At 46.7% G+C, this 14,538-nt stretch overlaps 1 protein-coding gene across 1 annotated transcript in view; it reads left to right on the top strand.

Moving 5' to 3' along the window:
- Nucleotides 1-14,227, top strand: part of Cplx1 (complexin 1) — a 31,821-nt gene extending 17,594 nt beyond the window's left edge. The window contains exons 4-5 of the mRNA XM_031337270.1: nucleotides 7,297-7,472; nucleotides 12,481-14,227. Coding sequence (XP_031193130.1) covers nucleotides 7,297-7,472; nucleotides 12,481-12,678 — 374 coding nt within the window. The 3' untranslated portion in view covers nucleotides 12,679-14,227. The remainder of the gene's footprint in view (nucleotides 1-7,296; nucleotides 7,473-12,480) is intronic.
- The last annotated feature ends 311 nt before the right edge of the window (nucleotides 14,228-14,538 follow it).

Genomic DNA, 14,538 nt, shown 5'->3' with positions numbered 1-14,538 from the left:
GTTATATTGTGGTTGTGTGTAGACTCCACCTCTCAGGCACACATATACAAAACAAGATGAAGGAGGCAGGCTTGAAGTCAGGCATGGTGCAAGTTCTAGAGATGAAAGCTTTAGCCAAGGTTCTGGGTGAAGGAAGCCGAGCTCCTAGCTTCACTTCATCCCGTGGGAGCTCCACGAACGGGAACTTGAGGTCCTGCAAGTAAATGGGTGATAAGAGAGACAAAGAGACATGGCACCAGGAGAGGTTCTCATCGAGGTGCAACTTTACTTAGTGAACACGGAACATATATACCAGATAAGCACAGGCATGCATTTTACATTCAGGTGAGAACAGACATTCGGCAGGATCAAAGCTAAAACTCTAACACAAAGGATTCCAGGACGGATAGAGAGATCAAAGGTTCACGGCTTCCTAGGGACCTGGTAACTGGTCCTTGAATCATTTACATAGGCTCCAAACCCCCAGCGAGCTAAGTCTCTGGTTTCGGATTTGAGTTCTTTCAAGAACACAGCAGGGCCACCACATCTGGGAACACAAAAGCACCCAGAACAGCACCTGGACACAGGTGCCCATGGCCACTGTACCTCTGGGGAGCATCTGTGTCATGACTGATACTTTGATGCTGACACATCTCTACCTTCTGCAAATGATCTCCACTGAACTCAGGTTGGGCTTGTCTACAGCATTCCCTAGAAAGTGACAGATGTCAGTTTTCCTTTGGCTCCCTAGTCTGTTGGGAGCTCTAGTTCTCTCTCTCTTCCTCTCTCTCTCTCTCCTTCCTCCTCCCCCTCCTCTCTCTCCCTCTCTCCTTCTCTTCTTCCCTCACTTCTTTCTTTCCTCCCTCTTTCATTTCTCCTTTTCCTTCCACATGACTTGCTTTTATGCTCTTATGCTAATTTAGTAAAAATAACTCAGAGAATCCACTTCTTCCAAGAACATTCTAAATATCATGGGAATTATCTGTTTCTTGAATGTTTGAAGGATCCCATTTGTGAATTCCTAGACATCATTCTCAGCTTTTTATAATAAATATATATATATACACATATATGTGTATATGTATATATAAAAACCTATATATATGTATATATACACATATATGTGTATATATGTATGTGTATATGTGTATGTATGTATATATATATATATATATATATATATATATAGGTCTTTTAGAGACAGGGTTTCTCTGTGTAGCCCTGGCTGTCCTGGAACTCACTCTGTAGACCAGGCTGGCCTAGAACTCAGAAATCTGCCTGCTTCTGCCTCCCAAGTGCTAGGATTAAAGGTGTGCGCCACCACCACCCGGCATAATAACTATATTTTGAAATAAGGATTTCATTCAAGATTTCCTATGATGATTGAAAAAATACAATGTATTATTTGGTTATTCTTTGCTTATTTGTGTGCATGAAGGTGTTGGTGTATGTGCATGTATGTGTGAGTGGGGAGTGTATGCGTGAAGAGGACAAGGAGGATGCTGAGTGTTCAGTTGTATTATTGCCACTTTATTCCTTTGAAACAGCAACTCTCTCTGTGCCTGGAGATAGACTGGCTTATCTCCACTCCTTATGTGCTTTTTGTTACTTCAGTACTGGCATCTAAACTCAGGTACTCATACTTACACGGGAAGTACTCTTATCTATTGAGCCACATCTTGAGCCCCTGGTCATTTTCATTTCCTTTCTGTTTTGGCTTGCTTGCTTTCTTTATTGCTGAGGGCTGTGGCAAAGGCATAGCTCCTCCTGCAAGCCAACATGGCCTCAGAAACCATGTCCAGGAGTTTGCAAGCTGGTGCTTTCTAGGGCCTATATCAGGACCTCATTGCCTCTAGTTTCCATGTTGGCAGTGATTATAATCTAATGCGCACAGCCGAAAGGCTGCTAAGGAGGCTACTTTGGCACACATTGCACAGGGGCTATCTTTACCAGTCACACTTTGACCAACTGCTCACAACCTCATGTCTGCCTTGGGAAACCTACCAGGGAGATAGAATTATAAAAAATTTAAATTTTTATCTCTCTTTTTACTGTGATAATATATGAGTTGTACTATTTAATCAATTTTAGGTGCACAAAGAAGTGGCATTAAACACATGACATTATTGTTCAGCCATCATCTATGCTTCTGGAATATTCTCATTTTTTCCAAACTGAAATTGTCTCAGGGACAATTGTCTCTCTGTCTCCTAGCCTCCAAATTGCTTTCTGTTTTCTGCTCCATGGATCTGAGTGTTCTAAGGACTCCATAGCAGCTGTCCTTTGTGATTGCCTCATTTAACTCAGTATAATGTCCCCAGAGTTTCTCCATGTTGCCTTGTGTCAAAACCTCCTTTGTGTTTAAGGCTGAACAATGTAATATACGGACAGACACATATTTTTTCTTCTTTCTCCATTCACCTGAGGGCTGATGCTTGTGGCTTTGCTCCTGGATATTGTGAAAGATGCTGCTCAGACTAATGGTGGACAAATATCTCTTTGAGTCCTTACTTTCAACACTTTTATATATGTGCTCACTAGTGGAATTACTGGGCCATATGGTAATTCTGTACTTGGCCTTTTTATTATATACATGTAAGCGCTTTGCCCACAAGTGCATGTGTACCATGTGTGTTCAGTGACCTTGGTGACCAGAACAGAACTGGAGTTACAGACAGTGGTGAACTGCCACATGGGTGCAGTACTCCCACTGTCCCAGCACAAGCTTTCACTTTCTCCAAACCTTTCTAATTCTTGCTATTTTCTGTTTCTGTAATACATGTCCCAGTGGGCATGTGGAGTCTGACATTTGGTGGGTCTTAGTAAACATTCCTCACAGCTTTCCGAGGGGTGAGGACTAAGGGGGGGCTGACGTGCAGCCTCCTGCATTTTTTTCAAAGTACTGTGAAATAATGGGTATCTTTGCCCATCGGGCTTTCTCCTTGTTCTCCAAAACTTGAGTCTGTGATGTACTTGATGTATTTTTCTGCACATAGCTGACATATTATAGTGCACTGGGCAGCCCCTCAACCTCCTCTAGGACACTGGTCATCCTTTCCTGGGTATGCCACATCCCTAAGTGCACTGTAGCCCCAGATGTTCCCTGGTCATGTGACCACATGCCCAAAATATCCTTGTCTCTAGCCTCATGCTAGTGGACATCTGTGGGTCCATGACTCAACAAAGACCCATTTCTGACAGACAGCTGAAGTGAGATGGCTAGGTAGAGGGGTGTACGTAATAATGTCTGGCTGCTTTCCCAAGCCTCTGTCATTAATCCCCTTCTCCAAGGACTCAGTATGCACCTTCTGCAGAAGTGGATACAATGATATTTAAACCATCTACAACACAAGGATCTGTTGCTCTCTTGGCCTTCCCAGGACTCTGGAGAGAGTGTGTTTTCATTCTTTTTTGTTTTGTTCTGCTTTGATCCAGGATCTCACATAGTTCAGGCTGACCCCAAACTCACTATTTAGTTAAGATTGGGCTTGGAATCATGATCCTCCTGCCTCTGCCTCTCAAGTTCTAAGACCTCAGGTGTATATCATTATTTCAGGCTTGTTATTTTTATTTTTCTGTCACTCATTGTGCCTCCAGAATCTCACATTTATCAAGAATTTTGAGATAGACAAAAATTTAAGTCAGGGATTCAATCCAAACAGCATGCAAATGCACCCCACAGTGCGTCACCATCTTCACAGTAAGCTTACCCAGCAGGGAAATGGTATGACTTTCACAAACCTTGAAGCTTAAATAGATAGTGCCTGCTTCGTAGTTCCTATAGATTTTGTCAAATGCAGTTTGTTTCCAACGTTGTAAATGCAAGTTCTCTCCTATACACATCCAGCTGCCATGGGAAGTTTGGGGACAAAACAATTGGCATTAGGTAAACATCATCTCTTGCCATCCTTCTCTATAGTAAGTTCTGGTCAGTTTTTGCTGGAATATCCTGAGTGTTTTAGATAGAAGATGGTGTGAACAGCAAGAGAAGTGGGGAGACAGAGTACCATGTCTTCTTGCTTGTTATTATTATTTATTTTTCTCATGAAGATCAGCAGTGTTGCTGTCACACTCGTGTAATGTAAGCACAACCTCGTTTGCTGTTGTTTTCCATATCAGCTTGGATTTTCTCAGTGGATTCTCTCTTCCAATCTTACATTGGATTAATTGTTTGTTATTTGGTTTGTTTGTTTTTGTTTGTTTGTTTTCAAGACGATGTTACTCTGTGTAGCTCTGGCTGTCCTGGAACTCTGTAGGTCAGACTGATTTCAAGCTCAGAGATCTCCCGACTCCTGAGTTCTGGAATTAAAAGCATGGTAGGGGAGCATCCTCATAGAAGCAAGGAGGAGGGAGGATAGGATAGGGGGTTTCCTAAGGGGAAACCAGGAAAGGAGATAACATTTGAAATGTAAATAAATAAACAGCCAATTAAAAAAAGTGTGTGCCACCACCCAGCTGTGATTAATTTTTTATTTCTCAGGATGATTATGAAGTCCTTCCACTTGTGTTTTTTTTTTTATTTCCTCATGACTAAAAGCTGTTATTATTCCAAAACACAGACCCTACTTTTAGACATATAGTCTTTTAGATTAGGCTCATCAAATCATGGAGTTAAGATTTTGGGAAATAAAACTGTTCAGCACCAAAACTTCCCAGACTTTCTCCGCAGCATCGTAGGGATGTGCCAATGCCCTATGCAAACACTACCAGGTGCATGCTGGGCCCTATGACTCACGAAAAGCTGGAGAACTGTAAGGAGTTTGCTTTCACTGTTTTCCAACTTTTTCCATCTTAATGTCCAGTTCAGTTAAAAGGCAAGCTACAGGTACGCTCCTTTCCCTCATCCGTGTGGTCTGTGGTTGACTTGCCCATGGCCTGATGATAGGCAGGTATGCTCTTCTGTTTTTCACTATTACTGCTGTAGCTTTCTTGTCCCTGAATTCATGAGAACTTAAACTTTATTTCTGTTGAGTAAATACTTGGGATCATAGTTTTTTAACCACATTATAGGCGTATTTAACATGAGAGACTGACAGTTTTGTGACAGAGTGCTTTGTCTAGCATGTGTGAGGCCCAAGCACTGAAAGAACAAAGTGACATTGATCCACTGTCCTCCAGTTCCAGTGTCATCTGCATTTCCACCAGTGTTGCTGTTTGTTTGTCCATATCCAGCACTTGTATAGCCAATCTCTTTTTGTCAATGTCTTAAGCTGCGACTCCTATGACTAAGCATTATTTCTAACAGCCAAGTGTACCTTTCTCCATACTTATTTAAATATATGTGTGTGTATACATATATATATACACACACATATGTATATATATATTCCTTGGTAAAGATTTGTTAATATCCTTTTCATCCATGTGTGCATGCTCATATCCATATTTAATTGTTAATATGGGTGTGTGAATGCCATCATGTACATGCACCATGGCCTGGGGCAAGAGCTGCCTCTGTTGTCTGAAGGCTCAGATGTCCCACATCTAAAGTAGATCTTCCTTCCTTTAGTGCCTAGAGCCTAATCAGGAATCCCTGGTGTGTAAGAAGATCCAGGGAAGGCCCAAAAGGCACCCAGCTCCATAGCAGTGCATACTTACCACTCAGTAAATCATATTTCCATTCCATTCCATTCCATGTGATGGGTGAGGTGAGGGACATGCCTAAGCAGGCAGCCACAAGCCACAAAGCCCCCACTGTCACACACCTTCCTCTAGGTCAATAGTTCTCAACCTTCATGATGCTGTGGCATTTAATACAGTTCTTCATGTTGTGATGACCCCCAACAACAAAATTATTTTCTTTGCTGCCTCATAACTGCAATTTTGCTGCTGTTGTAATCATAATGTAAATATCTGTGTTTTCCAATGTTTTTAGGTGATTCTATAAAAGGATCATTGGGTCCCCAAAGGGGTCTCGACTCACAGGTTGAGAACCACTGCTCTAGGGAGAGACAGACACCAGATCTTTCAGTTTTAGAATGCTAGTACCTTCCTAGAGGGAGAAATCATTATGGGTCTCTCACTTAAGTGTGAACTAGCTTGTTCTAATAAGAATAAAATGTACATGAAAGCAGTCAGGATTGCAAGGTTTATCCTTGCCTGCCTCAACACCTGACAGAGACAGTTGTGCTAGAGGAAGAGATTCTAGAGAGTTACATGGAAAACTGTTACATTACTTCATGACCCAGGATCTCCTTTGCAAGTTTCTAGATATAACTGAAAACTAACCATGAAGCTCATAATTTTCAGTTAGATTCATTAAACTGCTCTGTTAGCAAAAGACTCTTTCAAGATTGCTCTCTGTCTCCATCCTGACAGCAGCAAAATGATGCCTTCGGTCTCTTCATGCCCTGTTACCTGTGTTAGAGTTTCAGGCAGCCAAAGTATCTCTGGCTCTCAAGAGAACCCATGGCTCTACCGGCACCTGAAGAGCAGGGCTCAGAAATTAGTGCCCCCGTACCACTGTCCCACATTACTGAAGAGACTCTGCCTTCTTATCCTGGGTCCACCAGCCTCCCAGATACGGTCAGAAGGCATCATGCACAGAAAAGAGAACAGCTGGCTTTGCTCTTGTTTGTCATGGTATGTAGGGTTGGCAGGTACTCCAGAGACACAAAATTCCATGAACCAACACCCTACTCTGAGACCTTGTGAGGCTTGCCCAGTCCCCTTCCCAAGTGTCACTGGTGTCTGGGTACAATGGGCTAAGGATCACCCATTAGTATGTAATTATAGCCTCTGTCCTATGGGCTAAGCTGCAGGGCATTTGGGGTGGTTTCTGTAGGGCCTGTGACTCAGGAACTCATGAGAAAAGTGGTACCTAGCATAGGGGCAATTAGGGCTTGGTGCTGAAGATAAGCAGTGCCTTCAGCCTGGGTCATGGGTACATGCCTATCCTATCACCTACTTTAGCAGCCACTATTGTCCACTATACATCTGTTTTCTGCCTGTTCATCATCTATATATCTGCACATCTGGATTTGCCTTCCATCACCTGCTCAGTCCTCTGCAGGACACAGGTCTCAGGGAGGACACACATCTCCCCCTCAGGAGCACATAGGTGAGCAGATACATCAGTGCACACAAACACATGTATACAGTGGCATGGCCATACACACAGATAACTATATGAACATACAACTACAACACAATCACTCACTATGTGTGTGTGTGTGTGTGTGTGTGTGTGTGTGTGAACACACAGACAAAACCCAACACATTCACTTCTTTCAAGGGATGGGCACTACTGGACCCATGGCCAGCAGAAAGAACTAGGAACCCTGAATGATACTGCTTGACCTCTGTTGTTATTTCCAGGGGCCACCAAGGACATGGGGAAGATGCTTGGGGGTGATGAGGAGAAGGACCCTGATGCCGCCAAGAAGGAGGAGGAGCGGCAGGAGGCACTGCGGCAGGCAGAGGAGGAGCGCAAAGCAAAGTATGCCAAGATGGAGGCAGAACGTGAGGTTATGAGGCAGGGCATACGAGACAAGGTGAGCAACTGACAGGTGCAGAGAGGAGAGCTGCAAGTAGCAAGCCCACCAGAGACAGCAGCCTCCTTCCTTGACTAACAGCTCCCCTTTTACTCCTAATTCAGGGATCAAAACCTTGGGAACTGCACTGTTGTGAGATCATCAGTCTGAATGTGGATTGGCTGGGGGGCATTCTGAGGGCCGTCCTTTCCTACTCTTCATGTCAGGACTGATTGTTCTCCTGGAGCTTTGGCCTCTACCCAAAAAGAAGGCTCTAAGAGAGGAATGGGGATTGTTTGAGCTGAGAGTCTTGTGGGACAACCAGGGACAGAAGCTCCCCTTTACCTTTGCTTCCTGGATGGGTGGCAGCCACCCTGCTCCCAGTCACCTTTGTGATTATCTCTGGGGGTAGTAGGGCAGTCAGAGAGCATTGTGCCTATTCATAGTGGAAAAACTGAGGGCCCATGGAGAATCCTAAATTGAGGACCATATACACCACCTCTTTCAGGAGGATGGTCCCTGCCCACTCCAGAAGGGAAGCTCCAGGCCATGGGAAGAAACAAGTCGTCTAGATCCTTGCAGACTTTGTGGGGATGGTTCAGCAGGCTTGGTGGGTAGATGGGAAGCAGGGAGTAGTCCAGTCCTGGGCTTGAGATGCTAAACTGGGAGCAGACATCCCAGGTTCTAGGTACCCTTTCCTGCCTGTACATCCATACCAGCTTCTGTGTTGTCAGTGGTTGGGGCAGATCTTTGGGGCTCATGGGGAAGGAAGCTGTACCTCCTAAGGTGGCTAGCAGGAGATGGCCAGTAGGTGGCTAGCAGGAGATGGCCAGTAGGTGGCTAGCAGGAGATGGCCAGTAGGTGGCTAGCAGGAGATGGCCAGTAGGTGGCTGGGCACATTGGGTCCCAGATCTCATAAAGGCCCAAATGAGTAACTGGCCTCCACTCTTCACCTCTGTTTGGCCTCCGAGGTAAGCCCTAGCACACCTTCTCTTCACATTTGGTTGTAGAGTGCTGTTTATGGGGCCTGGCTATGCACTTAACATTTGCCTTGAAGCATTATCACTGGACAGTTTCCTGGGTCTTGTAGAAGGCGCTTGCTCATTTGGCTTTGCCTCTACCTTCCACAGCGAGATGTGCTATTGATCATATGAATGATGTGGTAGCTGACTCCAAAATTAATTATATCAAGATTATATCAAGAGGGGTGAGGATGAGCATGAGAGATAGAGAGATGGAGAGTTAGAGATAGACAGACAGCAATGCTGAGAGAGAGGAGAGAGAGAGGAGAAAGAGAGAGAGAGAGAGAGAGAGAGAGAGAGAGAGAGAGAGACCCTTCTGAGGTAGAGCTAAGAGGAAATAGCTACCTGAGGATGGAAGAACAAGGTTGGGGTAGGGCGCTATGCTAGTTGCCCAGGTGTGCAGTGGTGGCTCTGGCAAGTTCAGGGTTGGGGCTGGGTTTTTGATCCAGGAGAGTCCTGTGCTTGGTTCAGTCCCCCTCAGGAAGTTCCTGCCAAATACCACCATACCCACAAAGCTTTGACCTCTCAGTATGTTTAAAAAAAAATTGGGACTCAAAGAAGCCCATACAGGATACCTTCTCCACTGCTCTGTTTTCACACATTTCCTTGGAAATTGTGAAGAAATTTGTTCTTCAAAACAGTAGTTCTCAAATGTGGGTTGAGACCCCTTGGGGGATCCAATGACCCTTTTACAGGGGTCACCTAAGACCATTGGAAAGCACAAATATTTACATTACAATTCACAACAGTAGCAAATTAGAGTTATGAAGTAGCAATGAAATGATCTTATGGTTGGAGGTCACCACAACATGAGGAACTGTATTAAAGGGTCACGGCATTAAGAAGGTTGATAGCCACTGCCTCAGAAAGTTCAACAGCCTATGCCTGGCTGATTAGGAAAAAGAAATGCAGAATATTCAAATGACCCGCTAAAAGAAGGCCCCTCTGGTACAGATGAAAAGGGTGAGCCCAAGAGGGGGAAGTTGTAGGGTCAAAGCCCCAGGCACTCCCAGATGCACTGGCCCCCACCCATCATCATCCCAGGCTGGACAGGATGGTATAGAAGCTGTCAGACATCCACTTGCTTCTGTATCACTGCTTGGCCTCCCCAGAAGCTTACAGTCCTGACTCCTGGGCCTTTGCTACTGTGACTCCATCTCCTCAGCTCCCCATTGGGATAAATCCTGCTGATCTGGTGTGACTTTCAGCCCTCACTGGGCAGTCCCTGCTACTCACTAGAACTGGGTCCCCAGCCTCCCCTGGGATATGTGTACACTTAGTGTCTTGAGCCCTGGTCAGAGAGTGAGAGGCTGAGCAGTGTTCTGAGGCTTCTCAGTGATAAGGGGAGGGGAAGAGACTAAGAATGGGGCTAGTTTTTATATCCACATGGTGTGAGGCTCCAGATGATCTATCTAAAGAACATTCAGGGCATTCAGGATTGTCTCATGGAGGGGTGGTTCCTGGAAAAGTGTCCATATCCATTAGGAAGCCATCTGAGCAGGTGCTTGATTTGCAAACCCACCGTCTGATGTATATTTCTACCACATGTTAGTGCACCCAGCCAGATTTCCACACACACCTCCGGGTTTGCATACGTACTACATGATTTGTGCATGCTTCCAGCCACCCAAGTGAACTGTCTGTTGATCTAGAACCTTCCTTCTGGTGAGGAGCCAAGGCCCAAGTGTAGAGCTGGCATGTTTCAGTGCCCACAGTTCTGTACTCACCTGGGTTCTCCCGGCCTGCATGATAATGAAAGCTGTGCAGGTGGAAACTGGCCAGAGCTGTTGGCTCTTAGCACTCAGCCTTTTCTTAACAGTATTCTTAGGTCTCCTATCCATGAAACCCCCTTAAGTCAGCCCTCCCTCATCTTGACCTGGCTCTGGAAGGTGTGCCTTCTAGCACCACTTCCCATGGTCCTGCCTGTGGGCTGATGCTTCTGGACACCTGACATAATGGATACTTGGCCTGGATTAGGCTGGCATTTATTCCTAGAGTCCAGAAGATCAGCACAGGTCACAGCACCTGAGTGTGTCTCTGGGATGTAGCCTAGATGGTATCTAGATACCTAGATGGTATCTATCTGGCAGAATAACCAGACTTTCCCTAAGAGAGCTCAGTGTGGCTGTAGCCTCAGAGTGACCTTGATCCTTGGTGGACAGATTAGCCTTCAGGAAAGTAACCATGGCAGTGACCACACAGGTAGCTCAGCCTCTCTGATTGCCCATAGACCTCACCTGGCCTACTCCTGCTGCTCTTCCCCTGGCTGGAAGGAAACTTGTTCTGGCCTGACTTAGTTTCCGGAGACATCTCTTCTGGCCCACGAACTACCCCCCAGGACACTGAGCCACATGTTCTTCCTCTGTAGCACAGGGGCTCTGCCTGTGTGGGTGAGGTTTGCCCAGTAGCTGACCTGCAGTGGGACCTGTGCCAGGTTGCAGCCGTGGGGAAGGCCTATGTTTTATGCCTTTCATGCCAGCTGACCTATCACTTCTCTGGTACTAGCAGGTCCTCGGAAAATGGATGTCCCCCTGCCATGCTTTACCCCCTGGTAAAGATCTGTTAAGGTGTGGAGAGATGACTAAGGAAGCAGAGATGAGTCCTTTTATTTATTAGGGATGTTGTGTTTTATAAAAAGATAGGAAGAAGGAATATGTTTAATGGAAGTATGGTATGGTGTGGGGGAAGAGGGTGCCTCTGTAGACCCATGCTGAGGCATCCCTTCCCCCTGAGAGACCAGCCACTCAATGTTGGTATAGTATAGAATAGAGTTTATTCAGGACATGGGGAGGGGGAGTTGAGAGAAAGGCAGAGAGAGAGAGAGAGAGAGGGAGGAGGAGCAGGAGCAAGAGGGCAAGAGAGAGAAGAAGGGACAAGTGGCCCCTTTTAGTGAGTCAGGCATACCTGGCTGTTGCCAGGTAACTGTGGGGCAGAACCTAGACTAAATGCCAACAAGGGATACTTGGTGTCCTCTGGTCTTGATAGAATTTGGCTGCTGCATCCTCTACACTGGAATCCCCCAGGAGAGAGGAAAGGTGCCTTTGGTAGAGGACAAGCACCCAGGCAGACCCGAAGCTGGAAATGGAGTATGTCATTTCTTTGTGGGTGTAGGGGCAGGCTGGTGGAAAAGCAGATGTCAGGAGTCACTGTGTTCCCTCATAAGTGTGTGGGGTGGGAAGCAGTGAGTTTATTGGGTTTACATGCCCTCAGGCTTCCAGGAGGGGTTCTCTGCAGTAAAAGGGGCTGGAAAAAGGGTCAGGATTAGTGAGTGATGTGGGATAGGGGAGGGGTTGTCCCAGGACAGTCTCCATCAAGGAACCCTAAGGAGCAGCCCTCTTCATACACATCTCATGCACCTCTTTATACATATATATTTTTGTTTCTTAAATCATGTATGTTAGATGCCATTATAGACAAAGTGTTTTGTGTTTTTTTCCACCCTCCTGCTGCTCCTGTTCCTCCCTTGTTGCATCCCCCAAATTTATTTTTTAATATGTATTTTCATTATTTTTAATTACATGTAAGGCATATGTCTACAGTGTAGGTATGTGTACATCATACAGGTGTCTGAAGTGGCCAGAGGCTTTGAATTCCTTAGAGCTAGAGTTACAGTTATAAACTGCCAGACACTGGTACTGGGAATCAAACTTGGGTTATTCTGGAATAGCAGCAGGTGCTTATAACTGCTGAATCTTCTCTCCACACATCCTCAGATTTTTTTTTCTCTTTCACATCCCATGTGTCCTTCCAGTACCTCTTAATTGTCCCATTTTCTGTGTGTTTTTCTAAAACCTGGGTGGAATCACTGCTGGAGCCCTAGTGAGCATGATGGCCCTGGGACCTAGCTAGAGTCTTTCTCAGCCATAAGCACTGCCTTCCAGGGTCTCTGGTTGGTTTCTTCAGGGCAGGAAGGACCTGGCCTCTCTGGTACTGCATCAGTGCCACCCAGGCTGGAGACTGGGGAGGGGAGTATGCAAGCCCCGCCTTGACTCCCTTTTCTGTCACAGTATGGCATCAAGAAGAAGGAGGAGCGTGAGGCTGAGGCTCAGGCAGCCATGGAGGCCAACTCAGAAGGCAGCCTGACTCGACCCAAGAAGGCTATCCCACCAGGCTGTGGTGATGAGCCAGAGGAGGAAGATGAGAGCATCCTGGACACTGTCATCAAGTACCTGCCTGGGCCACTGCAGGACATGTTCAAGAAGTAATGATACTAGGTCCACACCAGGAGCCCTGCCCACTGTACAGACCCCCGTGGAGTCTCCTCCCAACAAGGGATGTTGGGAGCAGATGCAGCCCCCCCACCCTCGCAAAAATAAGCCATAGTCCTAGATCTATCCTGCCCATGTCCCCCTCGCGTCTCGGGAGCCTCTCCCCTCCCTGTACTGCCATCACTGACCCTACCAGGTAAGGGTGTGACCCTCAGGCCCCCTGTGCTGTGTGTGCATCCTTGCCTTTGGGTGGTTGGACCCCTCCTTACTAATCTTAAGTTCACCATTCCCACAGAGCCTGCCCAAGGTCAGGCCTCGAGGGCCAGCCCTGACCACCCCTGGATGGGTGGCCACCAGTCAGGGCCTAAACTCAGGAGCACAGCCATAGTGGGGTGGGACTTGGGGAATGAGCAGTGGGTGCTTGGGGGCCCCAGCCCTTCCCTGAGTCCATTGCCCCAGTTTCTGGACTTGTTGGACCTGCTGGACCATTCACTCTGTCTTCCTGTCTGTGAGCCCTAGTCTTCCCCAGCAGCCCTTGCATATTTTGTCCAGCTGTCCCTTTCTCTGTTGCCCTGCAAGGTTTGGCTTAAGAATTCCACAGCCAGAGGAAACACAGCAATAGATTTGGAGTGGGTGGTCTCAGACACACTTGGAGTCCCTTGACATCGTCTGTAATGCACTTTCCAGAGTCCCATCTTTCCCTGATCCCACCTCTCCCTGGTGGCCTCCTGTCCTCTTCATGTGGGCAGGCAGTCTCCTAGGAAATTCCTGGCTTTACCTCTGGACATCTACCTTCCAAATGCCCAACTTCCTAAAAGCCCTGGGTTCTGGTGATCCATGGGCAGAGCAGATAGAGGGCCACATAATCAAGTGTCCCACCCTCTCCACTATTCCTCCTCTGAAGGGCTGACAGTGGTCGGTAAAGGAAAGCTCCTGGGCTTGGCTGTGGTTCTGTGTGTGGCCCAGGGACAGTATGACCTAGCTACTCCCCTTTGCCCAGCCAGCAGCCATTGTTCTTCATATTTGTTTAATTTACATCATAATATGTTGAATCTCAGGTAAATGAGGTCTGTATTTGGTAAGTTTTATCTTGACAGACAGGCCAGCCTGGTCTTCCCGACCCTTCCTGTCCACATTATAACTGAATTATGTGTCCATGAGTTTTGGGCCAGGTATGTGGCTTAGCATTGACCTTCATGACCTTACATAGCTCTTTAGAGAAGCCATAACAATTAGACTGCAATACTAATCAGAATGCCCTCTGCCCAAAGAGATGAAGCATGCTCGGCCCACAGTACCTTGCTCACCTGGGCCACTCTCTGCACCTCTGGCTGGTTTTCATGAATTGAGAAGCCAGCTCTAAGCAGATGGCCCTCTCTTGAGTCAGTCCTGTATCCTGTTCCTAGCGCATGGGGCACCGGGCGCTGAGCTTAGATTAGCCCATGTATTACCTGTCTGTCTGTCCTCGTGCCTGCACCTCCTGCATGTCAGAGACCTCACATTTTCTCTCTGAGGGAATCACAGCCAATAAACAGTGATTTCACATCGTGTAGCTGTTCCTTCCAAGACTACCATTCCACCTGGATGTGGGAGGGGGTGCTGTCCCTTATACTGAGGACAAACACCTCTCACCTTATTCTCTGAAGGGCAAAGATCCCTTCAGGACCCCAGTGCCCAGGGGGAGCCTCCAGGACATATAAACTTTCTTCCTCATAGTTCAAAGCTCTGGTGAATCCAGACTGTACTGCTTCCCAGGCCTGGGCCCACCAGGAATTCCACAACCATGTTCCCCTGCCTAGCCCAAGGGCTGTCCTGATTCCCTGTAACACTAGTACACCTACTAGGATGGCTGCCAAC

The sequence above is a fragment of the Mastomys coucha genome, unplaced genomic scaffold (assembly GCF_008632895.1).
Source record: "Mastomys coucha isolate ucsf_1 unplaced genomic scaffold, UCSF_Mcou_1 pScaffold22, whole genome shotgun sequence".
Lineage (NCBI taxonomy): Eukaryota > Metazoa > Chordata > Mammalia > Rodentia > Muridae > Mastomys > Mastomys coucha.
This window is presented reverse-complemented; position numbering and strand designations above follow the sequence as displayed.